Raw genomic sequence first — 24,444 nt, 5'->3', positions numbered from 1 at the left:
AACATTGTCCTTTAGCTTCAATAGCTCTTCACCCTCCCTGGTATTTAGCCCGCCCCCGGCCTGATGTATTTATAGACAGCAGACAGATCCCCTCTCGGCCGGCTCTTTGCTAGACTAAACAAGACCAGCTCTTTCACTCCCATCTCATCAGCCCGACTTTCCGTTCCCCTGGTCGTCCCTTCTCGGCGCCTGCTCCCTCCTTCTGGAACGGCTGGGGCTCAGAATTGCACCCCGGATTCCAGCCAAGCTCTGGCCTTGTCCAGGGATGTCCACACAGCCCCCCCATCTCTCCTGGAAGCCCCCCAGGATGTCTCCAGCGGCCGCTCGGTGAGGCAAGCCTCTACAGCAAAGTGGCACTGGAGCCCAGCTGCTGAGATAAAGACCGGGTAGGTCCGGTTCTCCTCGGCGCCGTGATACTATAGGTCACCAGTTTACTCAGGCAGGTTTGCAAAGGATGAGTCTTAAATCTGGTTTGGTTGAGGCCCACAGCAGTGGAATTTTTCAGTCCTGTCCGCTTTTAATGTCAGTGTCACAATGGGGCCATCAGCACCTACTGGCTATGGGGGGCGGGGGGAATGGGCGGGGGGAAGCAGCAGAAGAAGTGAGGCCCAGGGACAGCCCCTAAGGCCCATGAGTTCAGGCCATCTCATGATGCCCCCCAGCAGGGTGTAGAAAAGCTCAGAGCTCGTGTGCTTGCTCTCGACCACCTGCACGTAGGTGGGTGAATAGGCCACAGGTCCTTTCTCGTCTCATGGCGCCAGCTCCCATCTGGCCCCAGGATGTGGGACTGGCTGGCTCAGGGGGTGGGGAATGGGACATGGGGCCTTTCCCCTCTAGGGGCCGCCAGCTCCCATCTGGCCCCAGGATGGAGGACCGGCTGGCTCAAAGGGCGGGGAATGGGACACAGGACCTTTCCCCTCCAGGGGACACCAGCTCTGATCCAGCCCTTTTAAGGGGCATAAGGATACCAAGGTTGAGCTATAGGTCCAAGTCGTTTCCAGCCGCTTCTTAAAGGCACAGGTGCATTCATGGTGCAAATAAAGTCCCCTCATTGGGCAATAGTTCCGTTGCCCTCTCCCCAATCGCCGTATCCCTGCACCCCAGGGGAGAGACTATTTGTAAAGCCCAAGGCTGGGGCTGTGGTAGAGGCACATGTAGGCATCGCAGAGCAGGCGTCGGGCACAGGGGGGCAGGGACTTGGGGTCCAGCACCTGGAGCTCCTCTGGGCTCATCTCCAGGTAGTCGGCCACCTCCGGGCAAGGTGTGACCCGCGGGATGTTGAAGCCATTCTGGCCACCTGGAAAGGAAGGAGGGGGAAGGAAGGGGTTAAAAAGGAGAGACGGAAAGAGAGAAGGCGGAAAAGGAGAGAAAAAGAATGAATAAAATAGTGGAGGGGGGGAGGGAAGGTATGGAAAGGGGGAGAAGATGAGAACGAGAAAATGGAGCAAAAAAGGGAATGAGAAAATTAACAGAGAAAGAAGGGAGAGGAGGAATGGATAAAGAGAATGGGAATGGAAAATCGTAAGAGGAGAATGGAGAAATGGAGAGAGAAGACGAGAATAAGAAAAAGGAGAGAGAAAAACGAATGGAAACAAAAGAGGGAGAAATAAGGAGTGACAAAAGCTAGAAAGAGAGGGAAGGAAAAAGTGGAGAGAAGGATGGATATAAAGGAGGAGAAATTGGGAAAAAATAAAAAGGAGAGGAAGAAGGGGAAAGACAAGTGTAAAATAGAAAAAGGAGAAAGTGGAGAGAAGACAGAAAATGAAAGAACGAGAAGGAGAAAATGGAGAGAAGAATATAAAGGGGAGAGAGGGGGAATGGGAAAGAGAAATGAGAGAGAAGAGAAAATGGAGAGGGACTCATAAGGGGGAAGGGGGAAGAAATGAGACAGAAAAGAATAAGAGAGAAAATGAAAAGGAGAAAATGGAGAGAGAGGAGGAAAGGGAAGTGAGAGAAAGAAAAAAGAAAAGGAAGGAGAAGTTGAAAAGAGAAGGAGCAAATGGAGAGAAAGAGGGAAGGAAAAGAGAGCAAAGAAAGAGGTGGAAGAAAGCAGGAAGGAGAAAAGGGAGAGAAGGAAAAAACAGATGGAAAGAGGGAAGAAAAAGGGGAAAGAATGGTGAGAATGGAAGAAAAGAAGGAAGGAGAAAATGAGAGAAGGAAAAGAGGGAAGAGCTGGAGAAAAAGGGGAGGAAAATGGAGATAGGGACAGAAAGGAGAGAAAAGAAAGAAAAGAGGGAAGGAGAAAATGGAGAGAGAGAAAATAGATGGAAAGAGGGAAGGAAGACGGGAGTCTCCCTGCTGCAATTCCTGAGGTGCCCACCGGGGCAGCCCCCAGCCACGTCCCCTGCAGACACCCCCTCCCCTTAAAGGGCCAGCACGCAGCTCACCCTGGCGGTCGGCCATGCTGTCAAAGAAGAGCCATTGGCCGCGGTGTGGACCGTGGCGGGCGAAGGCCACGTAGTGGCTGGTCTGGATGCAGAGGGCGGCGTAGAGCTGCATAGTCTGGCGGGGCAGGGGGCCTGGTAGGGGTGGCAGGTGCTCCAGCTCTGGGGGTAGGCGCAGGGCGCGGGGGCGGTGGGAGCGCCGGGCGCGGTGACGGTGAACCTGAGTGGGGGGAGGGGGTGATTACAGGGAACAGCATGTACCAGAACCCCCCCACCTCCCCCAGACACCCACCTCTGCCTCCCCCACCCCCAATATTCCCTGCATCCTCCATCCCCCTTTCCCCTCTCACCCCCAGCGCTCCCCACACCCCCATCTCCGTGTCTCTGCCCGGCGGCCGGCGGGCGGTACCTGCTGGCAGCAGAGAGTGCAATACTGACGGGTGCTCCCTGCTCCGATGCTGGGGTCCCCGTAGCACTGGGGGCATTCGCTCAGCGCCAGAGCCTGGCAGATGCAGCACTCCCGGGGGGCTGCCAAAGCAAGGGGGTGGGGGGTCAATCACAGCGTCGGCACCTGAGGGACAACCCCCCTCCACACTGCTTCCCCTCCCCCACCACTGCCTTCTGCCCCCTCCCCTCCCCCCAACCTCTTTCTGCCTCTCCTCTCCCTCCATGTCCCTGCCACTGTCCCTCCATCCATCTTTCTGTGCCCCTCCCCCATTACCTCCTTCTGCCCCCACCCTCCGCCTACCTTCCCCAGCACCTCTTTCTGCCCCTGCCCCTCCCCGCACCTCCTCTAACTCCTCCCCCACCCCTCCCTGCTGCCCCCTTTCCCATCCCCTTTTTCTGCTCCTGCTCCTCCCCACACCTCCCACACCCCCTCCTTCTGACCTTTCCACCCCACCTACCCGCCTGTGACCCTCCCCCACAACCTCTTTCTGCTCCTGCCCCTCCCCCCACCTCCCCATGCTCCTCCCATACCCCCTCCTTCTGACCTCCCAGCTGCCCCCCACCACCTCCTTCTGCCCCAACTCTCTCGCACCCCCACCCTCTTCTTCCTTGCTGACCCCTCCCCTTCCCCGCAGCCTCCCCCCTCCTCACTGCCCACCACCTCCTTCTGTCCCCCACTCACGCCCATCTTGCCACCTTCCTCACATCTCCTGCCCCCCGCCTACCTCCTGGCTGTCCTCTCCCGCTCTTGCTATCCACCCCTCCAGCCCTCCCCCTGGCCCCCCCTTACTGTCTTCCAGCAGGTCAGTGAGGTCCAGCTCCAGGCTAGGCAGGATGGTGGCGAAGGCCTTGTAGTACTTGCCATTGCGGGGCATCTGCAGGATGAGGCAGGAGGGGGCCTGGCGGGGGGTAGGGGTAAGAGGGGGTTAGTGTGGGGGGGCAAGGAGGGGGGATCGGGGCTCCAGCCCGCCCCCTCAGCACCCACTCTTCCCCCCATCCCCCGCCTCTCACCTCGGTGAACTTGAGGTCACCAGCGGCCAGTGACCCCTCCAGCAGCTGCTGCACTGTGGGGACCCCCCGGCCCGCCCCCCCTGCACTCCCCTCCATGAAGATCTGGTAAAAGATGCAGCCCTGGGGGTCCTTGTCCGCTGACCTGGGTGGGGGGAGAGAGAGATGGGGTTAGTGGAGGGCAGAGAGCAGGGGAGTGGAGGGGAAAGGGGGGAGCTAGGGGGTGTCGGAAGGGGGGCAGAGGAGGGGCAAAAGGGGAATGTGTAGCGGGGAGATGGAGAGGGTGTGGGGAAGGGGGTTGGGAGGGGGACTTTGCGGGGAATTGTAGGAGGGGGATAAGTTGGGGAGTAGGCGGGCAGGCATGTGGGGAAAGGGGGGTAGTGGAGTGGGGGGTGTTTGGCGGACAGTGGTGGGGGAGGTGGAAGCTTGGCAGGAGAGAGTGGGGGAGGAGCAGAAGGGGGAGGGGGCGTAAGGAGGGGAGAGACCCTTCCAGTCAGGCAGATGGGGAGCGGGAGGAGCTGGCCAGACACAGGAATGGAGGGCCTGGGGGGTCTTACCGGATCTTAAAGAGGGGCTCCACCTTCAGCACCCGGAACAGCAGGGTGAGGAATTCCTCGGGGTCTTGGGGGGGAACGCATGGGTGAGAGTGGGGACCCCCTGCACTCCACCCCCCTCCCCCAACCCCTCCACCCCTTCCCCCTGCACGCCTAAAACCCCCTGCAGCTCCCTCCCCACATCCCCTCCCTCTGCACCCCAATCTTTGTCCCATATCCCCTGCCCCTCCCCTTGCCACTCCCCCCTGCCCCCTTCCCTGCACCCCTGCTCCTCCTCCCCCATTCCCCTCCCCATCCCCCCCCCCCCGCCACCTTTCTCCTCGCTGGTGAAGCCCGGGGAGTGTCCAGCCTCCTCCAGCACCCGCCGCAGGGACATCACCTTGGTGGCGCAGACGTAGCCGTGTCTGGGGAGACAAGGGTGGGGGGTTACCCCGCTGGCAATCCGCCCACATACCCCCTCGGCCCCCTCCCTCTGAGACTCCCTCCCCCTGGACAGAATCCGCCACACCCCCAGCCTCTCCCAGAGACACCCCCTCCCTTCCTCCCTCCCCCAAAAACCTCCTCACCCACCGAGATCCCCTCACCCCTGCATAGGCCCCACACCCAGAGAGCCACTGCCCCCTGGAGAGACCCCCCCTTCATCCCCAGAGACCCCCCTCACCCTCCATAGATCCCCCCCACCCACAGAGACCTCCCTTCCCCTGCAGAGCCCCCCCCCCCATGCCCGCACTTGCGCAGGGGGTTAACGATCTCGGTTCTCAGCAGGTCCCGGGTCTCCTCGTAAGTCGCCCCGTCGTTCTTGTCCGCGGGGCGCAGCAGCAGCGAGTCCAGCACGGAGCTGAAGGCGAACATGCTGTGGGGGCGGGGAAGGTCAGAACTCCTGGGTTCTGTCCCTGGCTTGGGGGGGGGGAAGTGAGGGCTAGTGGTTAGAGCAGGGGGCTGGGAGCCAGGACTCCTCGGTTCTTGCCCAGCTCTGGGAGGGGAGGGGGTTTTAGTGGGTTCTCTCCCTGGCTCTGGGCGGGGAGCGGGGTCTAGTGGGTTAGAGCAGGGGGGGCTGAGAGCCAGGATTCCTGGTTCTCTCCCAACTCTGGGAGGGGATGGAGGTTAGTGGTTAGAGCAGCCGGCTGGCTGGCGGGCGGGGCTGGGAGGCAGGACTCCTGGGTTCTCTCCCCAGCTCTGGGAGGGGAGTGGGGGGGAGTCACTCACCAGAAGAGGGTGGCGTCGAGGTAGCAGGAGTTGCAATGACCCTGGATCCCCTTCTTCCAGCCCGTCAGGCGCTGACCCCCCTCTTCACCCAGCCCCGGGGGGGTGTCCTCCGGCACCCGCTCGCTGGCGTAGACCCTGAAATCTGGGGGAGGGGAGGCAGACCTGGAGTGGGATCTCTAACACTATCCAGCCCCTCCCATCCCATCCCTACAGGGAGACACCCCCCCAGCTCTGTCCCCATCCCCCTGGGACATTGTCCCCCATCCCCCTCAAATGCCCCCCACCCTTCCCCCTCGGCTCCCGTCTCTCCCCTCACAGGCCCCAAAGGTCCTACCCAGTGAGTTGCAGCGCAGCACGGGGTTCTCGGGGGGCTGGGGCACCCCAAAGCGGGCATCAGGCCGACAGTGGCGTTTCTTGACGAAGAGGGCCTTGCCAGGCGGGCACTGGAAGTACCTCATCCCTCGGTAGATCCCGTCTGTGCAGCCTGAGGGCATCGGCTCCTCCTGGAGAGAGGGGCAGGGACTGTGTCAAGAGGGCCGGGGTCTCATAGCCCCCCCAGGGGATGACCCCAGAAGGGAGGCAGCTGGGGGGGGCCTATAGCCCTCCCATGGATTGACCCCACTAAAGATGGGCTGGGAGTCCCATACCCTGCTCCATGGGGGTGACCCCACTCAGGACAGGGTTGGGGTCCCATAAACCCCCTTGTCTGTCCCCCCAGATGTCTGCCATTGTCTCACCAGCTCCAGCCCTGCAATGGTCTCCCCCACATCCGGCAGCTCCCCAATCCAGCGGATCACCCCGTAGATTGGGGGGTCGTGCACCTCCACCATAGAGTTGATTTCCAGCAGGGATGAAGCCAGCTCCTCCTCCCCTCCTTCCTCCTCCTCCCCTTCCCCCTGCTCCTCGGTGCCCCCTGTCAACAGGGAGGAGGAGGAGCTATGAGGGGACCCCCATTCCGGTCTAGGGGGGTATCGAATGGAGGAGGGGGACGGGGAGTCATCGAGGAGCCCTAGGGAGGGGTCATCATTCAAGGCCTTGGGGCCTTCATCAGCCTTTTCTGTAGGGAAAGGAACCAAAACAACATGGCAGACATTAAGCAGATGGGGCCTGTTGGGTGGCCATCTTGGCCATCAGGTATTGACCACCACTGGGTTGACCATCTTGGCTGTCAGGCATAGACCACCACTGGGGAGGCCAGCATGGCCAGTGATCACTGACCAGCACTGCGGTGACCATCTTGGCCAACAGGCATTGACCACTACTGGGGTGGCCATTTTGGCTGGCAGAAAGTGACTGCCATTGGGGTGGCCATCTTGGACAGCTAGTCGGAGGGTCTGGAAGGGATGTCATTATGTCCCATTGCATTGCTGGGAGAAAGGCCATGAGGGCAGCCATCTTGTTGGCTGAGAAAGGCTGTTGTATCTCAGCGACCACATGGCATGGGCAGGGCCAATGCCCTGTGCAATGAAGCCGAGCCCAGAAGGCTTCCTGCCCCTGCTGTTTACTGTAGGTCCTACCTTTATGTACTTTGGCGATTGGCAGGAGGATCCCGTACTCTGGAGAGGGGAAGTGGCAGAGCGATTGGTCTTTGAATTTGCCATCCCATGAACCAACGGGCTGATCCTGGAAAATAATAGGGTTCAGGAAAGGGGCCCCCAATTATGATCCTCTCAATAAGGATCTTGCTGTCTGGCCCCACCCTAGAAGTTGGGGGTCAACACCCTCTCACCAGGTAGATCCCCACGAAGACCCCAGTCATCTTCTTCTTGGGCAGATAGTCGCAGAAAACCACAGTGCCCGTGGGGGTGCTGTCATCCATCTTGAAGAAGACCCGATCGCCGAGCTCCAGGGGTGGAGAAGATTTGAGGGGGTCCCCTGCGGCCAGCTGGAGCCTGGTGTCTGTCCGGCGGCTGCCCCGGGGAGCCATTAGGGGGCTGCACTCAGACCCCTCCTCTGGCTCAATCCGGCTCACAGGCACAAAAACCCCGCAGTTCTCCCGGCATGAGAAGAACTTCTGGCCTCTGAAGGAGCCGTCGGTGAAACCCTTCCCAGCCGCTGATCCCTGGAGAGGAACAGAATAGGGGGATTGTCATGGATGCCTGATACAGTCCCCCACCATGAGGCCAGATTGGAGTTGGTGCCCCCTAGAAGTGAAAGGCCCCATGTCCTATTCCCTACCCCCTGGGCCAGACAGTTCCAGATTGGAGCTGTTGCACCCTAGAGAGGAAGGCGCCGTGTCCTATCCCCTGCCCCCTTTAGCCCACCAGGCCCGGATCGGAGCTGGTGCCTCCTAGAGGGGTAAGACCTCATGTTCCATTCCCCCCGGTCTAGCCAGTCCTTGATTGGAGCTGGCGCCCCCTAGAGGCTCCCTCCTCACTCACCACCAGTTCCACCCCGAAGATGACTCCAGCCTGCTCCTTGCTGTCTCCCATGGGTCCCCGGTAGCGCAGGACACCCCGGACCTTCTCCCCAGAGGCCGAGGTGATCTGGACCCGGACCCGGTCCCCCGGGCGCAGGGCCCCCCGCCTGCCCAGCAGCCCCTCCTGTCTGAAGAGCTCCAGTCGCTCATCCCCGTTGGTCACGGCCTGCAGCATCCCGGCTTGCTCTTTGCTCAGCTCCTGCGCAGCCCGGGCCGGCACCTGCACCATGGCCTCCGTGTCCAGCAGCTTGGCCCAGAAGGGGCAATCCGGGGAGGGGGGCTCACCCGCCTGGCTCAGGAGGCTGCCCCGGGGCACCTGCCCCCCACCTCCCCCAGAGAAATCCTGCACCAAGATGAAGAACCGGCGCGGCCGCATGGTGTTGGGGGGGTGAGACCTGGAAGGGGGATACAGGAGATCAGAGAGGGGCTGACTGGGGGATGAGTGGGAGGGGGGACTGAGCTGGGGGGCACATCCAGGAGGGAGGGATAGCAGGTGGGGGGGTCATTAGGAGGGGAGGGGGGAGACCAAGCTGGGGGGCTGATTGGGGGAGACCAGTATCCTGGAGGGGAGGAGGGAGACCAAGCGGGCAGGGAGTATCGGTGGGGGAGACCAGGTTTAGGGGATAACGGGGCAGCCAGGGCTGAAGGGTCAATCCCATCTGGGAGGCAGGGGAGAACAAGCTGTGGGGGGAGGTCGATGGGGGGGGGGGGGGCGAGACCTGGCTGAGCAGCCCGTCAGTGGGAACAGGAGTGGGGGAACCAGGCGGGGGGTGGGGGGGAGTGGGAGAGACCTGGCAGGCTGGGAGGAACATTGGGATGGTGGGAACTCAAGGGAGTCCGTGATCCTGCTAAGGGGACGGGCTGTGGGGGCCCATCCTGCTCTGGGGGGACGGGCCATGGGGGCCCATCCTGCCCTGGGGGAGACAGGATGTCCCTGGGTACCCGACGGAGAAGACCGTCTCCAAAACTCGCCTGCCGCCCGTCATCCCCGTCCGGATGTCATCTGTCGTGGTGGGATTCCCCTGACGAGCTGGAGCACAAGGGATGGAGGAAGAGAGAGAGAGAAAAAAGCTCAGAAAGAGAGGGAAGGAGACAGAGCCAGCCGGGTGGGAAGAACCTCAAGCTTGCAACTGCCCTCCCAGTCCTTCATCTCTCGTCCTCCAGGAAGTCTCCTTTGTTCCCCACTCCCTGCCTTGCCAGGCCAGGGGCCGTGGGGCCAGGGAGAGTGGGCGAGGAGGGTCCCAACTCTCCCCCACCCCCTGGGGGACTCCCGTTGGAACCCTGAAAACAACAAATGAGGAAGTGGCAGAGGTTGGGGGTGGGGCTGGAGAGCAAGGGGGTGTGAATCAAGGAGGTGTGATGAAGGGGACAGGAGCCAATGAGGGTGGAGAGGGGTGGAGAAAGAAAGAAAAAGCAGGCTGGATTTATGGAGTGAGGTCTAGTGTTTGACACTACAAAAAGGGGGTTTCTGTCTGTCTGTCTGTGCCATCCACTTCTGGGGGGCAGCAGCCCTGCTCTGTGTATGACAGAAGGCAGGGGGTGGGTCTGGCTCAAGTGGTTGGACTGTGTACAGTCTCTGACCCACACACCTGTGCCCCACTGACATGCAGCCGCCCTGGGGGGTTCTGGGGTGGGGGACACAGACTATCCCATGGCAGCCACAACTCCCTCCCGGGCACCGGTCTCCTGGGAGTGACCACTTCACTGGGCCGGGGCCCCAGCTGGCCCCACGTGGCTCTGCAGGGGCAGCCCCATGCCCATCCTTCCCCCCAATTCTGAGACAGGGCCTTTAGCACCAGCCACCCCCGTCCTCTCCGGGGCTTCACGCAGCTGATCCAGCCCAGACGAACCCTGGCTGGGATCCTTGTGGCCCTGGGACCTCCAGGGGGTATCGGCAGTGACGGCAGACATACTCCCTGCTTCGTGCGGCACGCCTTGCCGGCTGGACCTTAGGTCCCCCACGGAGGCCAGGGTTGAGATAAAGGCTCCCGGGAGCCACGCAGACCCTGATGCTGTCTTGGCTGGGCCTAGCTCTGTCCCTCTGTCCTTAATGCCAGTGGTCCGGGTCTCCAAATGCCCCGGTCTTCATCCCTCCACACAACCCTTTGGTCTCCAGCTGGGAGCTTTGCCCTGGGGCAGCAGAGGGCGGGGGTGGAGAAGGGGTGGCTATACTGTATAATGGGCACTGGGGCAGCAGAGGGTGGGGCGTGGAAGGAGTGGCTGTACCGTATAATGGGCACTAGGGGGCAGCTCAGGGAAGGGGTGGGGAAGGGGCGGCTATACTGTATAATGGGCACTGGGGCAGCAGAGGGTGGGGGCGGGGAAGGGGCGGCTATACTGTATAATGGGCACTGGGGCAGCAGAGGGTGGTGGTGGGGAAGGGGCGGCTATACTGTATAATGGGCACTAGGGGGCAGCAGAGGGTGGGGGTGGGGAAGGGGCGGCTATACTGTATAATGGGCACTGGGGCAGCAGAGGGTGGTGGTGGGGAAGGGGCGGCTATACTGTATAATGGGCACTAGTGGCAGCAGAGGGTGGGGATGGGGTGGGGGAGGGCAGCTATACTGTATAATGGGCACTAGGGGCAGCAGAGAGTGGGGATGGGGATGGGGGTGGGGGAGGGCAGCTATACTGTATAATGGGCACTGGGGCAATACAGCGTGGGGGATGGGGAAGGGGCGGCTGTACTGTATAATGGGCATAGGAGCAGCAGAGGGTGGGGGTGGGGGAGGGTGGCTATTCTGTATAATGGGCACCAGGGGCAATACAGGGTGGGGAAGGGGCAGCTGTACTGTATAATGGGCACTAGGGGCAGCAGAGGTTGAGGGTGGAGAAGGGGCGGCTATTCTGTATAATGGGCACTGGGGCAGCAGAGGGTGGGGATGGGGAAGGGGCGGCTATACTGTATAATGGGCACTAGGGGGCAGCAGAGGGTGGGGGCGGGGAAGGGGCGGCTATTCTGTATAATGGGCACTAGGGGGCAGCAGAGGGTGGGGGTAGGGAAGGGGCGGCTATTCTGTATAATGGGCACTAGGGGCAGCAGAGGGTGGGGGCAGGGAAGGGGTGGCTATACTGTATAATGGGCACTAGGGGGAGCAGAGGGTGGGGGTGGGGAAGGGGCGGCTGTACTGTATAATGGGCACTAGGGGGCAGCAGAGGGTGGGGTAGGGAAGGGGTGGCTATACTGTATAATGGGCACTAGGGGCAGCAGAGGGTGGGGGCGGGGAAGGGGCGGCTGTACTGTATAATGGGCACTAGGGGCAGCAGAGGGTGGGGGTGTGAAGAGGCGGTTGTACTGTATAATGGGCACTGGGGGCAGCAGAGGGTGGGGGCGGGGAAGGGGCGGCTGTACTGTATAATGGGCACTGGGGGCAGCAGAGGGTGGGGGCGGGGAAGGGGCGGCTATACTGTATAATGGACACTAGGGGGCAGCAGAGGGTGGGGGTAGGGAAGGGGCGGCTATACTGTATAATGGACACTAGGGGGCAGCAGAGGGTGGGGGTAGGGAAGGGGCGGCTGTACTGTATAATGGGCACTGTGGAGGGGCAGGTAACTCCATGCAGTGTTGTGGCGGGGGGAGAGTTTGTCACCCTGACCCCTGCTGGCCATGGGGGAACCTACGTTGGTAGGTGACATTCTGAGGCTGAGATTTGTCCTTTCCCCTTTTCTTTCTTTCTCTAACACACCCCGGGGAGGCGGACGGACCGGTGCGGGGGGGTTGTCTCCGCAGTCTCGGGTCAGAGTCCAGCTCTCAGGGGCATGATTTCTATTGGAGAGCGGAGCCAGACCCACGTCAATGGGACACACAGACATGGGGGAAGGGCTGGGGGAGTGAGATCAGCTGGGGCGGGTGGTGGTAAAGGAACTGGGGGGGAGGGTTCGGGGGGGTGCAGGGAAATGGGGGGGGACTTGGGGCCACTGGATTAGAGAGGGTTAGTCAGGGGAGAGAGGCGGGGGGGGGGGCTGGAGGGGAAGGGGGGCAGGAGGGGAGCCTGGGAGGGGAAGTGAAGGAGCTGGTGGGGGGTTGGGGGGCAGGGTCTGAAAGGAAATGGGGGGGTTGAGGAGCCTGGACTAGAATGGGTTGGTGAGATGGTGAGAGAGACTCAGGCGGGGGCTATAGGGGAGGGAGGCTGGGGGACAGAGCTGGTTGGGAAAGGGGGCATGGGTGGGGGCAGAGGGGGCAGAAGGGGAGAGAGGCTCAGGTCGGGTTCTGGAAGGAAATTGGGGGGGCTGGAGGTCTAGGGTTTGGCGAGACGAGGGGCGGCTGCAGAGTTGGGATCAGAGAGGGCAGGGGAGGGGAGTGGGGATCTCTGGCCCAGCGCAGGGGGGTAGGGTGGGGTTCAAGGGCAGCACTGCCCCCCCAAGCCGGGGGCGAGGCCTTTGATACCCCCAGGGGCCCCGACCGGCCCAGACGCTGGGATATCGATTCCGGCTGGGTCCAGGCCCCGACGTTTGGCCCCGATCCCAGCTCCCCCCACCCCCCAGCTTGGCCTGGTTTCCATTAGTTTAATGAGAACAAGGGAGACCAGGGCTGCTCTGGATTTTCTTAACCACGTCACTTACTCGCTGGTCATGGAAAAGGGACCCTGGAAACATTAACCCCTCCAGGGGCTGTGGGTCAGGAGTGAGGGGCACTGGCAGAGCTGGGCTAGCAGGGGGCTGCGGGTTGGGAGTGAGGGGAATTGGCAGGGCTGGGGGGGGACCCTCCTAGAGCAGGGGTCCTTCCATATCACTGGCTATTTCCAGGTGCAAAGGGCGGGGGGCTGCAGCGAGCCCATTCCAGTTGCAATGGGAAAGCCAGTCCCAGTTTTCCAAGCCGCCCGCCCCGAGGTTTGCACAGGCTACGGGTGACATGGCCACCACCCCTCTTTGAACTGCTTCACCCAGCCACAAGTCAGAGCAGAAACCAGAAGCGGATTTCTCTGCTGAACAGGAATGGATTGCAGAGACGGGCCAGAAATCAGCCAGGTGCTGACCCTGGGGCTGGATCAGATATGGCGCCCCGTAGAGGGGAAAGGACCCATTCTCCACAGCCTGAGCCAGCCAGTCACCAGTGCCCCCCAGAGGGGAAAGGCCCCGTAGAGGGGAAAGGACCCATTCTCCACATCCTGAGCCAGCCAGTCACCAGCGCCCCCCAGAGGGGAAAGGCCCCATTCCCCACCCCCTTGAACCAGCCAGTCCCTGCGCTGGGGTCGGAACGGAGCCGGAGCCCCCTAGAGGGGAAATGTTTCCATCGCACTTGGCTTCTCCTTCCTTTTTCAAAATCAGACTCTGTCTCTTTAAATCTCCAGCTGCGGGAGACCCGACCCAATGCATTCTACCGGGGGAGGGCGGGGCTCCGCGGGCAGCCATCCAATCGGCACGGGGCGGGTTGTTCCATCCGGAGGGAGACGGGGAGGTGGGGTGGAGGGACGATAGGAATCGATCTATTATTTTTCCAGCTTTAGTAGGTTTGTGGGCGGGCCTTTAAACATGACAGGCTGAGGGGGCGGGGCTGGGACCAATCACAGAAGGGCGGGAGTGGGAGGCGGGGCTTGGAGGGGGAATGTGGGCGGAGCTTGGGGAAAGTTTGGGACAACTTTTTTTTGTGGACGTTATAATAAAGGTCGAAAAATTGAGGCGAGGGAAGGAGGGAGAGGAGGAGAGGGAGGAAGATCTTGCCCCCCCAGTGGAATAAGGGGGTGAAGGTTTATTGGGGTGCCCACTAGAACCCCACATATATCCCACCCTATTGGGGGACGCCCCCCCGCAGTCCATCCAGCCTCTCCCATGGGGGCGGCCAGCTGCGAAGACGAGGATCTGGAATTCAAGCTGATCTTTGGAGAAGAGGAGAAGGACCCCCCGGGAATGGGGGTATCGCTGGAAGGTGAGGGATGGTGGGGGGGCTGCTCTTAAAGGGCCAGCGTGGGCTGGGAGGGAGCATTAAAGGGCCAGCAGGATTTCTGCTCTTCCCTGGCTGGAGGAGGATGGAAAGTTTTGCCCTATTAAGGATGAGGGGGAGGGGGGGGGGATCGGTTTCCACACACGCACACACACCCCCTTCTGGTTTCTCACGTTATGGGAAGAGCAGCTCCCTGGTATGGATGCTGAGAGCCTGGCAAGTGGCATGGGATGGCCTCTCTGCCCGTCCCAGCCCCGGGGTCGTTATGCCAGGGCACTGCTATAGGGAAGCTCACAGCTCCAAAGTACCCCCCCGGTTGGGGCACTGCTCTTGGGAAGCTCGCAGCACCAGAGTACTCCCCACGCTCCCTCCAGCTGGGGCACTGCTCTGGGGAAGCTCCCAGCCCAAGAGTATCCCCCACACCCCCTCCAGCTGGGGCACTGCTCTTGGGATGCTGGTGCACTCAGGGTACCCCCCATGCCCTCTCCAGCTGGGGCACTGCTCTGGGGAAGCTCCCAGCCCTGGAACAGCCCAGCCATGGGTGGTGGGAAGAGAATTCCCTACGGAGGTCTGTCCATCAGGTCCCATGCTCTCCAACCCCCTCCTCCCATATACACACACACACAGATCCCCCCTCCTCCCCAGGCTGTGGGGAACATGGTGGTCTGTCTGTGTGTTGTCCCCCCATCCATCTGTCTGTCCGACACTGTTTTAACTAGCGCCTCCAGACTCGTACTCTTCCCCCCCCCTCCATTCCTGGCCCTGTGCCCCACGTTCCCATGGCGACCCAGGCCCTGCCAGCGGAGGCGAGTGCGCCTTTAATTGGGTTCATGTGTCTGCCCCTTCCCATCCCGGGCCAGGCTGCCCCACTCCACAGGGTGGGGGAGAGGCTCAGGCCCCAGAGCTGGTGCCCAGTTTATGAGGTTTCCAGACCCTGATCATTGGAGGGTGGCGGGGTCTGCAGCCCCCTGACCTCAGCCCCTCCCAATGTGAGGAGTGGGAGAGGCTCCCAGCTACTCCAGTCCCAGCAGGGGGCGCTGTGGGGAGTGGGACAGGAGGGCTGGCTTTGGGAGGAGCTCCTGGCTGCTCCAGCCCCAGCAGGGGGTGCTGTGGGGAGTGGGGCAGGAGGGCTGGCTTTGGGGGGAGCTCTTAGCTACTCCAGTCCCAGCAGGGGGCGCTGTGGGGAGTGGGACAAGAGGGTTGGCTTTGGGGGGAGCTCCTGGCTTTTCCAGCCCCAGCAGGGGGTGCTGTGGGGATTGGGATGTGGGGAGTTCCAGCGGCTCCAGCACCAGCAGGGGGCGATGTGGGGTGTGGGGGGAGCTCCCGGGCAGCCCAGCCTCACAGCTATTGGGGTTCTAGTGTTGCTGGACACATGGCCGGGGGCTGGGGCAAAGGGGTCTGACATCACAGCACCAGAACCCCTCCCGCGCCCAAGGGCCCACCCGAGGAAAGGGGCAGAGACGGGGCCTTAAATGAGAAGCAGGTGTGTTTTGGAGCTGGAAGTTGGGTTGAGATCACGTTGCTTTGTGTCTCTCCAAATATTTGTGTTTTCGTGGGAAGGCAGCTTTCCTGCCGGTGGTTTTCAGCACAGACGTTTCTACCCGCAAGATTCCTGGCCCTCTCGTCCAGGCCCCATAGAAATGCCACAGCCCCAGGCAGGACAGGAACCTGGCGTCCTCTGGGATGCAGCCTCGTGCCCTTTGTGCTATGGCAAAACGGGGGAACAGGGGTCATTGCCGCTGGGCTAGGGCTTTGTGGCGTGATAAACTGTGTTGCTGCTGTCCCCTACTGGAGAGACAGACAGACAGACCACAGCATACTACTGCTGGTTTGTGAGGGTGTGTTAGAGAGAGAGATAACAATCTACTACTGCTGTGTGGGTGTCCCTGCGGCCCCCTAGTGGAGAGGATGAGCCCTGCTGTGTGTGTTTGCTGCCCCCTGGTGGATAGGAGGAGCCCTTCCACCATCCCTGCTCCATCTCTTCTCCTCTCTCCCTCCACAGACCTCGACGCTGAAGACCTCCCTCCGTGTTGCACCTTGGCCCTGGATGACCCACCGGCCTATGCCTCCCCTCTAGGCATCCCATGCCCGCCCCGCCTGGGCGGGGGTCCCCGGGCTGGCATGCACTCCCCCCCGCCCCGCCCAGCACGGGATGACACCTTTGAGAGCCAGCCGGCGCGGTGGGTGCGCCTGGGGGCCGACGCCCGCGTCCTGGAGTGCCCCAGCATCCAGATCACCACCATCTCGCCTGGCGCCGACTGGGATTGCTCTCCACGCGACTACCTGCCCCTGGAAGCCTACAGCGGCTACCGGGAGGCCCCTCTGGCCTCCGGCTTCTTCACCCCCAGTCCCGCCAGCAGTGGCAGTGCCTCCCCCTGGAGCTTCTTCTCGGACGATGATGGGACGGGCGGTGACGACGTGGAGCGGGAGCTGAACGAAGCTGCTGCCCGCTTCGCCCTCAGCTCCCCCTGTGGCTCACCCAAGCCCTGGGCCGGGCTGGAGGAGCCCTGGGGGCTGTACCCTGCTGGGCGGGGGGCTGAGGACAGCTGGGTGGCCCTGGCACCCCGCCCGACCTCACCCTGCGGCAAGCGGCGCTACTCCAGCTCGGAGACCCATTCCTCGGCCTCGCCCTGCCTCTCCCGCCGTGGCAGCCTGGGCGAGGAGGGAGGCGGGGAGGGGACTGATGGGGTGGGCGGGGAGGGGCCGCCCTACGAGGCTGCCGGGCAGCACCCCCCAGCTGAGAGCATCCCGCAGAAGGCCCGCAAGACCTCCACCGAGCAGACGGTGGCGCTGACGCGGAAGGAGGAGGGGTGCTGCAATGGTGACGACGGGGGGTTTGGGGCAGCCCGCAAAGAAGGGATGGACTATCTGGCCGTGCCCTCCCCGCTGGGCTGGTCCAAGGCCAGGATCGGGGGCCACAGCCCCATCTTCAGGTACCAGCTATTAATGGACCCCTGCCCCCAGCAGTGGGGCCAGCACTCCCTAGAGGGGAAAGGCCCCATTTCCCACCCTCACCCCCCATGCCAGCCAGTCCCTGCCCTGGAGCTGGATCAGAACTGGCACCCCCTAGAGGGGAAAGGCCCCATCCCCCACTCCCCTGCGCCAGCCACTCCCCACCCCGGGGCAGGATCACAGACAGCGCCCCCTAGAGGGGAAAGGCCCCATGCCCCATTCCCCACCCTCCCTGCACCAGCCAGACCCATTTTACCAGCTGCTCCCCGGGCTGCAGCTGCTGCTGGCAGTGGTTCCATTGTATAATAACAAGCTGTCAAGCTGGCCCTGCGGCGGACGGGCCCGTGTCTCCTGTTACAGATCCCAGACCCCTGCTCAGCACGCACGGTGGCAGCTGCCGTAAACACGGCTCCTGGCGGCACCGCACCTTCCCTCTTAAGGTAAACCCCAGGATGCTGCAGCCTGGGCTGTGTAGGGAGCGCCCCCTAAGGAGGCCCTGTGGCACAGCACCCCCTAGCACTGTGTGTGTGTGGGGGGGGAGAGAGCGCCCGCTACTGAGCCCCCAGTCCCATTCCCTGCAGCACAATGTCCCCTGCTGAGCCACCCTAGACCTACCCCCTGCCCCTACAACACAGCCTGCCCCCAGCGCTGCAGCGGGGCCAGTACTGACAGTGAGGGGAGGATGCCCCCTACTGAGCCCCCAACCCTATTCTTTGCAGCACAATGTCCCCTGCCCCCCCCCCCCCAGCAACACGGCACCCCGTAATGCTGCATTGGGGCCAGCATTGACAGTGAGGGGAGAGCACCCCCTTACTGAGCCCCTGCAGCACTGGGGCCAGCACTTATGGGGGGGAAGAGCCCCAAACCCTATTCCCTGCAGCATGGCACTCCCTAGTGCTGCACTGGGGCATTGGGGCCAGCACTAACTGCAGAGGAAGAGTGCTTGCTACTGAGTCCTAGCCCTATTCCCTCTGGTGTGGCGCCCCCTAGTGCTGTATGGGGGTGAGCACTGCTTGTGGGAAGAGGGCGCCCCCTATTGAGCCCCCAGTCCTGTTCCCTGCAGCATGGTGCCCCCAGTGCCAGTACTGATGGCCAGGGCAGAGCACCCCCTGCTGACCCCCCATCACACCCACTTCCTGCAGCACGGCGCCTCCTAGAGGCCAAAGTGCCATCCGGGACACCTGTCTTCTTCTCTGCCCTAGGTCGTCCGCTCTGCCTCCCTTAGACTGGCCCTTGCCTAGCCAATATGAACAATACGAGCTGAAGATTGAAGTCCAGCCCCGGACACACCACCGGGCCCATTACGAGACCGAGGGCAGCCGGGGGGCCGTGAAGGCCACCCCGGGGGGTCACCCCGTGGTGAAGGTACCTGAGCTGCCTTGGAGGCATCCCTGGATTTGCCCCCGGTTAGCCCCATCTCCAGGCATCCCCAGTGCCCTCCAGGCTGGGGGGGAGACAGGGGTTGGATCCCCCAACCTGTGACCACAAGTTTCTCATGAATATGGATGGGGGCGTGGGTGGTTACGGAGCATCGGGTGACACGGCAGGTGGGTCCCAGAGATGGGGGGAGCAGGATGGGGGCAAAAGAGACAGGAGGGATGGGGACAGCGGCTTCCTCGGCCTTCCTTTGCTATCCCCCTTCTCCGCTCACTCTGCCGCCTTCGCCTTTTCGTTTGCTTCTGCTCCGCTCCTGGCTCTGCGCCGGCTGGGTCCCACCGGGCCAGCCTGCTTGGGGCTCTGTGTGACACTGAATCTGCAGGAGGAGGGCTGGAGGGGGTCACATCCCTGTCTCATTGCATGGCCCCCCCTTCCCTGTGCCGGCTGGAGCTGCGAGGGGGTGGGGGGTGGGAGTGCACATGCCCTTTCCCACGCTCCAGACCAGGGACAGGCCGCGCATGCGTGTGTGTGTGTGTGTGCACAGACACACACTTACACACAGCAGGGCTCAGCCCTTCCAGCAGGGGGCAGCAGGAACACACACACACACACACACACACACACACACACACACGCTTCATTGGTGAAAGGCAGAGTATGCAAAAGAGAAACAGGGAGGATGGAGGGGTTGAGGGGATGGGGCATGTGGGGGAGGGGCTTGGGGTGGAAGGGAGGGGTTGTTAGAGGAAGAGCTCTGGGGATTGAAGGAGTTGGAGGGGAGTGGTTTTGTGGGGGGCTTCAGGGGTGGGGGGGTTGGAGGAGGAAGGGTGTTACGGGGAGTGGAGGGAGTGTTGGGGGGCTGGAGGGGAGGGAGACCCCCATTATCCTGGAACCCCACCCCAGTCAGCACGTCTCATCTCAGACTCAGGGTGGAGGCTGCCCCATCACCCCCCCCTCCCCCGAACATTCCATTTCACCCAGGTGGGGGGGGAAGGATTTTTTTCCCCTTGTTTCTGTTCCAACCCAAATTGAGTCCAGCTGTGCATCCCGCCCGCTGATTGGAAACAGCTGGGCCCGCCCTGGGGGAGACCACCAAACCGCTGGCGTCGCCCCACCCTGGCTGGGCTGGCATCCAGACTCCGAGGGCTGCGGGGGGACGGACGGACGAGGCACGCGATGGGGCTTTGAGAGAATCCAAGCTCCCTCAGGGGTGGGAAACTGAGTCATGGGGTGTGGGGGGCCTTTGCCTGGCATCTAGTCCAGGCATGGTCCTAGCCAGGAAAGCCAAATCCATTTCTGGTCCGGGTTCCCCCACCCCCCTTCTCTATTCCCTATGGAGGGGGCACCTGGGTGTGTGTTCTCCCCCGCCCTCTTTCCCCATTCCCTGGGGGACTAATTCAGTCCAGGTTTTCCCAGCCCCCTCCCAATTCCACATGGGGAATCCAGGCCAGGATTTTCATCTCACCCTCCCATTCTCCTTGGGAACTCCTGGCTGGTGGATCATGGGCTGAGCAGATCTGGGCCCTGATTCCTGACTGTCCTCCCCCTTCTTCCCCTATCCCCCCCTCTCGAAAGCTTCTGGGCTATGACGAGAAGCCGCTGACCCTGCAGATGTTCATTGGCACGGCCGACGAGCGCAACCTGCGGCCTCATGCCTTCTACCAGGTGCACCGCATCACCGGCAAGATGGTGGCCACTGCCAGCTACGAGACCATCATTAGCAGCACCAAGGTGCTAGAGATGTCCCTGCTGCCCGAGAACAACATGGCGGCCAAGTGAGTTCCCTGGGGAGCTGCTTCAAGGTTTTCTCCCCATCCCAGGGCAGCACCACCCAGAGTCCAATCCAGCGGGAGCAGGGATCCATTTACAGGTTTTCTCCCCATCCTGGGGCAGTGCCACCCAGAGCCCGTTCCCAGGACTGCAGGGATCCACTTCCAGGTTTTCTCCCCATCCCAGAGCAGCGCCACCCAGAGTTCATTCCACGGGGAGCAGAGATCCGCTTCTGAATTTTTTCCCCATACCAGGGCAATGCCACCCTTCTTCCGTTCTAGGGGGTGCAGGGATCTGTTTCTAGACATCATCCAGAATCCATGCCAATTGCAAAGGAATCCAGTTCTGGTCTCTCCACCCCATCCCATGAAGATTGGACCAAGAGTCCATTGCAGGGACACAGGGGATCTGGTTCTGGGTCTTCTCCCAATTCCCAGGGGAGGCGGCATCCCAAAGTCTAATCCAGGGGACACAGAGACCCAGGCCCAGGTCTTCTTGTCCTCCAGGGAGTGGGAGGTGCCTCTAGAGATCCATTCCAGGGTACAAAGAAATCCTACTCCCGATCTTCCTATCTCCACAGGGGCTGCACAACAGAACCCATTCCAATGGGCACAGATCCACTTCCAGGCCTTTCCCTTCCCCAAAGGCTGTAGCCCAGAGTCCAGTCCTGGGAGGCACGGGGTGGGGTGGGGGAATCCAGAAGCTGCACCCCAGAGTACAACCCAGGGAGCTCTGGGACCCAGCTCTGGGTTTTCTCCCCCTCCTTTGCGGACCTGCACCCCACAGTCCAATCCAAACAACATAGGGATCCAGTTCTGGGCTTTCCAGGCCCAGGGGTAGAGGATGAGGTGGTACCAAGGCCCCCATTCCAGGGTATGTCCTGCCCCCCACACTCCAGGGGCCCCCCTAATCCTGCCCCCCCCTTTCCCCAGCATTGACTGCGCGGGGATCCTGAAGCTACGGAACTCGGACATCGAGCTGCGGAAGGGCGAGACCGACATCGGGCGCAAGAACACCCGGGTCCGGCTGGTGTTCAGGGTCCACGTCCCCCAGGGCAATGGGAAAGTCGTCTCCATCCAAACCGCCTCCGTGCCCATCGAGTGCTGTGAGTGCCCAGTCACCAGGGGGTGCTGTGGGCTAGCCCATGTCTATGGGGAGGGCGCCACCTACAGGCCCCACTGGGGGCCGTGGTGGGTCAGCCCAGGGCTATGGGGTTGGGGCCACCTACAGGCGTGGTGGGTCAGCCCAGGGCTATGGGGTTGGAGTCACCTGTGTGCCCCGCTGGGGGGCGCAGTGGGTCTAACTAGGACTATGTGATCTATGCCTACTACAGGCCCCACCAGAGGTCACAGGGTGGGGGTGTCTGTCCGTGGGTCCGAGCGCTCACCGTTCTCTCCTGCCCCCAGCCCAGCGCTCGGCACAGGAGCTCCCCCAGGTGGAGAGGTGCAGCCTCAGCGCAGGGTCGGGGCGCGGAGGCGAGGAGATGGTGCTGTCTGGCGCCAACTTCCTGCCTGATTCCAAGGTCGTCTTCATTGAAAGGGGTCCCGGTAAGTGTGAGCCCCACCCCCACCATCTCCTCCCTGTCCCCTACATTGGGGAGCTCCCTGGGACCCACAATCCCTCCCCCCACCCCACTGGGACCCTCCCACTCCCATCTTGTGCCCTGGAGACCCTTGGCCCTACAATGCCCCTGCTCCCTGCACTTGAAGAGATCCCCCCAGGACCCTCCCTGCCCCCCTCCCTTCCCCCTTGCTCCGCCCCTCCATGGCCTCTCAGCCAATAACCTCTCTCCTACAGATGGGAAGCTCCAATGGGAGGAGGAGGCCTGTATCAACCGGCTCAAGAGCAACGAGGTGAGAAAATCCCGGAGCGGATCAATCCTGGGGGAGCAGGGTGGGGGACGGGTGAAGTCCCAGAGTGGATCAATCCTGAGGGAGCGGGGTGGGGGACGGGGGAAGTCCCGGAGTGGATCCAGTGTGGGGGAGCAGGGTGGGGGACAGGGGAAGTCCTGGAGCGGATCAATCCTGGGGGAGCGGGGTGGGGGACGGGGGAAGTCCCAGAGCGGATTGACCATGGGGGAGCGGAGTAGGGAATCGGGGATGTCCCGGAGTGGATCAACCCTGGGGGAGTGGGTTGGGGGTGTTGTAAATCCTGGAGTAGATCCACCCTGGATCTGGATTCCTGGAACAGATTGCAAATTCCAGCCCCACCCAGGATGGGGGAATTTTGCTGCCCCCTCTCACCCAAATTCCCTACCCCCCCAGACCACGCTGACCCTCACAGTCCCAGAATACAGCAACCCACAGGTGGCCCGGCCTGTCCAGGTCTATTTCTACGTCTCCAACGGGCGGCGGAAACGGAGCCCAACGCAGGCCTTTAAATACCTGCCCGGTGAGTTGCGGGGAGGGGGAAAGGGAAGGAGTCGCGTAAGTGGGGAGAGGGGAATGAGAACGGGGGAGGAGGAAGGAGAAGAGGTTGGGGGGGCAGCGATTGGGGGGGTGATTCCCACGTGACCTGATGGTTAATTGGGGGGAGGGGACAAAGGTGGCAAATAGACAAGGAGGGGGAGGGGAGAGCACGAGAAGAGGGGACGGGAGACACAGTGCTGTCTCCCTGGGGGCGCTGTTGGATGGGAAGGATTTGTGGCAGTTCCCTTCCCCTCCCCCAGTCTCTGACTCTCTCCCCCCTCTCCCCACAGTGATCTTCAAGGAGGAGCCACCCCCCTCCTCCCCACTCCGCGGCTTCCCCCTCGGCCCCTCCTCTCCAGTGCCCCCTTGCAGTCCCCCTTACCCTCCTGAGGGCCCCGGGGACATGGACATTTCCCCCAGTCGCCCCCACTTCCCCTGCTACCCTGATGACTCCCCCTACAGGGCTGGCTATTCCTCCTCCCCCGCGGCCTTCGGGAGCCCCTCCCTATACCCTGACGGGCCCCCATTGCTCCCTTTGACACCCCCTTATCACCGCTGCCTGGCCACCGAGCCCTCCCACCGCTACCCCCACACGGAGCAGTACGGGGGGGCTGGGCTGACGGTGCCCCCCCACTTCCATCCACTGGGCTACCGGCCCCCCCACTTCCAGGCCCCTGCCCAGCTCACCCCACCAGCACTGTCAGAGGGAGCCGGGCCCCCCAACTGGGGGGATCCGGAGTCCGGGGAGACTGAGGAGGTGGAGAAACCCAGAGGCAGCGGATACCGGGTGGCTTTCCGTGACAGCCTGCCTGTCCAGGGGATCACACTGGAGGAAGGTAACAGGACTTTTCCCCTCTAGGGGGCGCCGGCTCTAGGGCAGGGGACTGGCTTGATCACAGGGTGTAGAATGGGACGCAGGGTCTTTCCCCTGTAGGGGGCACTGGCCCCGATCCCACCCCAGGGCGGGGGACAGCCTGGCTCAGGGGATAGGGAATGGGACATGGGGCCTGTCCCCTCTAGGGGCGCTGGCTCTGATCCAGCTCCAGGGCGTGGGTCTGGCTAGCTCAGGGGGTTCCCCTCACTCTGTTTTCCCCTCTCTTTTTCTCCTAGTGACCGAGATCATCGGCCGGGACCTGAGTGACTTCCCGGAGCCACTCTGTGAAGGCAGGGGGAGCTGAGACCCTGGCCGTTCCCGGGTCCTTCCTGGCCTATCCAACCTCTGTCCATCTCATTTCTGTTCATCCGTCTGTCCAAGCTCTCTGTCTGTCTGTCCGTCCAAGCTCTCTGTCCATCGATCACAGCTCCATCCATTCATCCATCCTAGCCCTGTCCATCTGTCCTAGCTCTCTGTGTGCCCGTCCTAGTTCTCCATCCATCTGTCCATCTCTCTTTCTTTCTACATCAGGGAAGGATGACTCTGAAGTCCCCATCCCCACCCCTTTGTCTCCTCCCCCAAGTGCCCCTACCCTCTGGGCTTCACAGCATATGCCAGCTGTGGGGGGGGGGGGCAGACTATATCACCCCCATTCTCTGCCTCCCTCCTGGAGCCATTTTCCTATGGGGCAAAAATATCCAACCAGGGGGAGGGGGATAGTCCTATCCCCTCTGTATGAGCCCACCCCCATCAACTCAGCAATGGGGGAGGGGGGCAGATATGGCTAATGGTGGGGAAGAGGGGGGAGTTCAAGCCATCAGATTTTGCAGGGTATAGGAAACATCTCCCCCCCCCCCCCCCGGGGTAAAATAATTCTCCAATAGAGTGGGGGAGGAGGTGCCACCCCATGATGTCACATGGAAGCCCCTTCCCTAGATCTCCCCCCCAATGGGGACAAGAAGGAGTTAATGCCTACAATGGTATTGTTGTGGGGCTCGGGGAGAGGGGTGTCTGATTATATCCAGTTTTATATCGTTTATTTTTTCCCTGACTTCTCCTTTTCTTTGAATCCTGGTTTGTTTTGTAATAAAATGAATTGATTAAAAAAAACAGCTAAATACAATAAAAGTGTGTCTGATTGGGGGGGGAGTGAAGGCGCCTAGT

At 62.0% G+C, this 24,444-nt stretch overlaps 2 protein-coding genes across 2 annotated transcripts; one reads left to right on the top strand and one right to left on the bottom strand.

Annotated features, from left to right (window-relative positions):
• Positions 1-471: 471 nt before the first annotated feature.
• On the bottom strand, positions 472-9,329 carry LOC101935998 (ubiquitin carboxyl-terminal hydrolase CYLD-like). Its single transcript, XM_024110988.3, has 15 exons — positions 8,991-9,329; positions 7,981-8,413; positions 7,329-7,661; positions 7,117-7,222; positions 6,337-6,656; positions 5,934-6,102; positions 5,600-5,741; positions 5,124-5,246; positions 4,706-4,797; positions 4,397-4,460; positions 3,843-3,984; positions 3,622-3,730; positions 2,794-2,912; positions 2,388-2,604; positions 472-1,297 (listed from the first exon to the last, which is right to left on the bottom strand). Exons 1-15 carry the CDS (start codon positions 9,002-9,004, stop codon positions 1,113-1,115), a joined length of 2,568 nt encoding a protein of 855 aa, XP_023966756.1. The 5' UTR covers positions 9,005-9,329; the 3' UTR covers positions 472-1,112.
• Positions 9,330-13,643: 4,314 nt separating this feature from the next.
• On the top strand, positions 13,644-24,408 carry NFATC4 (nuclear factor of activated T cells 4). Its single transcript, XM_005290145.5, has 10 exons — positions 13,644-13,884; positions 15,902-16,832; positions 18,054-18,216; positions 19,804-20,003; positions 20,931-21,103; positions 21,405-21,545; positions 21,796-21,851; positions 22,263-22,389; positions 22,697-23,242; positions 23,517-24,408. The coding sequence occupies exons 1-10, from the start codon at positions 13,788-13,790 to the stop codon at positions 23,582-23,584; spliced, it is 2,502 nt and encodes an 833-aa protein (XP_005290202.2). The 5' UTR covers positions 13,644-13,787; the 3' UTR covers positions 23,585-24,408.
• The last annotated feature ends 36 nt before the right edge of the window (positions 24,409-24,444 follow it).

Source organism: Chrysemys picta, chromosome 13, assembly GCF_011386835.1.
Source record: "Chrysemys picta bellii isolate R12L10 chromosome 13, ASM1138683v2, whole genome shotgun sequence".
NCBI lineage: Eukaryota > Metazoa > Chordata > Testudines > Emydidae > Chrysemys > Chrysemys picta.
Note: the sequence above shows the minus strand (reverse complement) of the source record. Positions and strands in the feature narration are given on the sequence as shown.

Coding starts and splice junctions, on each gene's coding strand:
- LOC101935998 (XM_024110988.3), bottom strand. Junction 3,731..3,842: donor GTGACCTCAAGTTCACCGAG/GTGAGAGGCGGG, acceptor ACCCCCCGCCAG/GCCCCCTCCTGCCTCATCCT. Junction 1,298..2,387: donor CAGCATGGCCGACCGCCAGG/GTGAGCTGCGTG, acceptor CTTCCTTTCCAG/GTGGCCAGAATGGCTTCAAC.
- NFATC4 (XM_005290145.5), top strand. CDS start 13,788: ATGGGGGCGGCCAGCTGCGAAGACGAGGATCTGGAATTCAAGCTGATC. Junction 21,104..21,404: donor CTCCGTGCCCATCGAGTGCT/GTGAGTGCCCAG, acceptor TCCTGCCCCCAG/CCCAGCGCTCGGCACAGGAG. Junction 21,546..21,795: donor CTTCATTGAAAGGGGTCCCG/GTAAGTGTGAGC, acceptor TCTCTCCTACAG/ATGGGAAGCTCCAATGGGAG.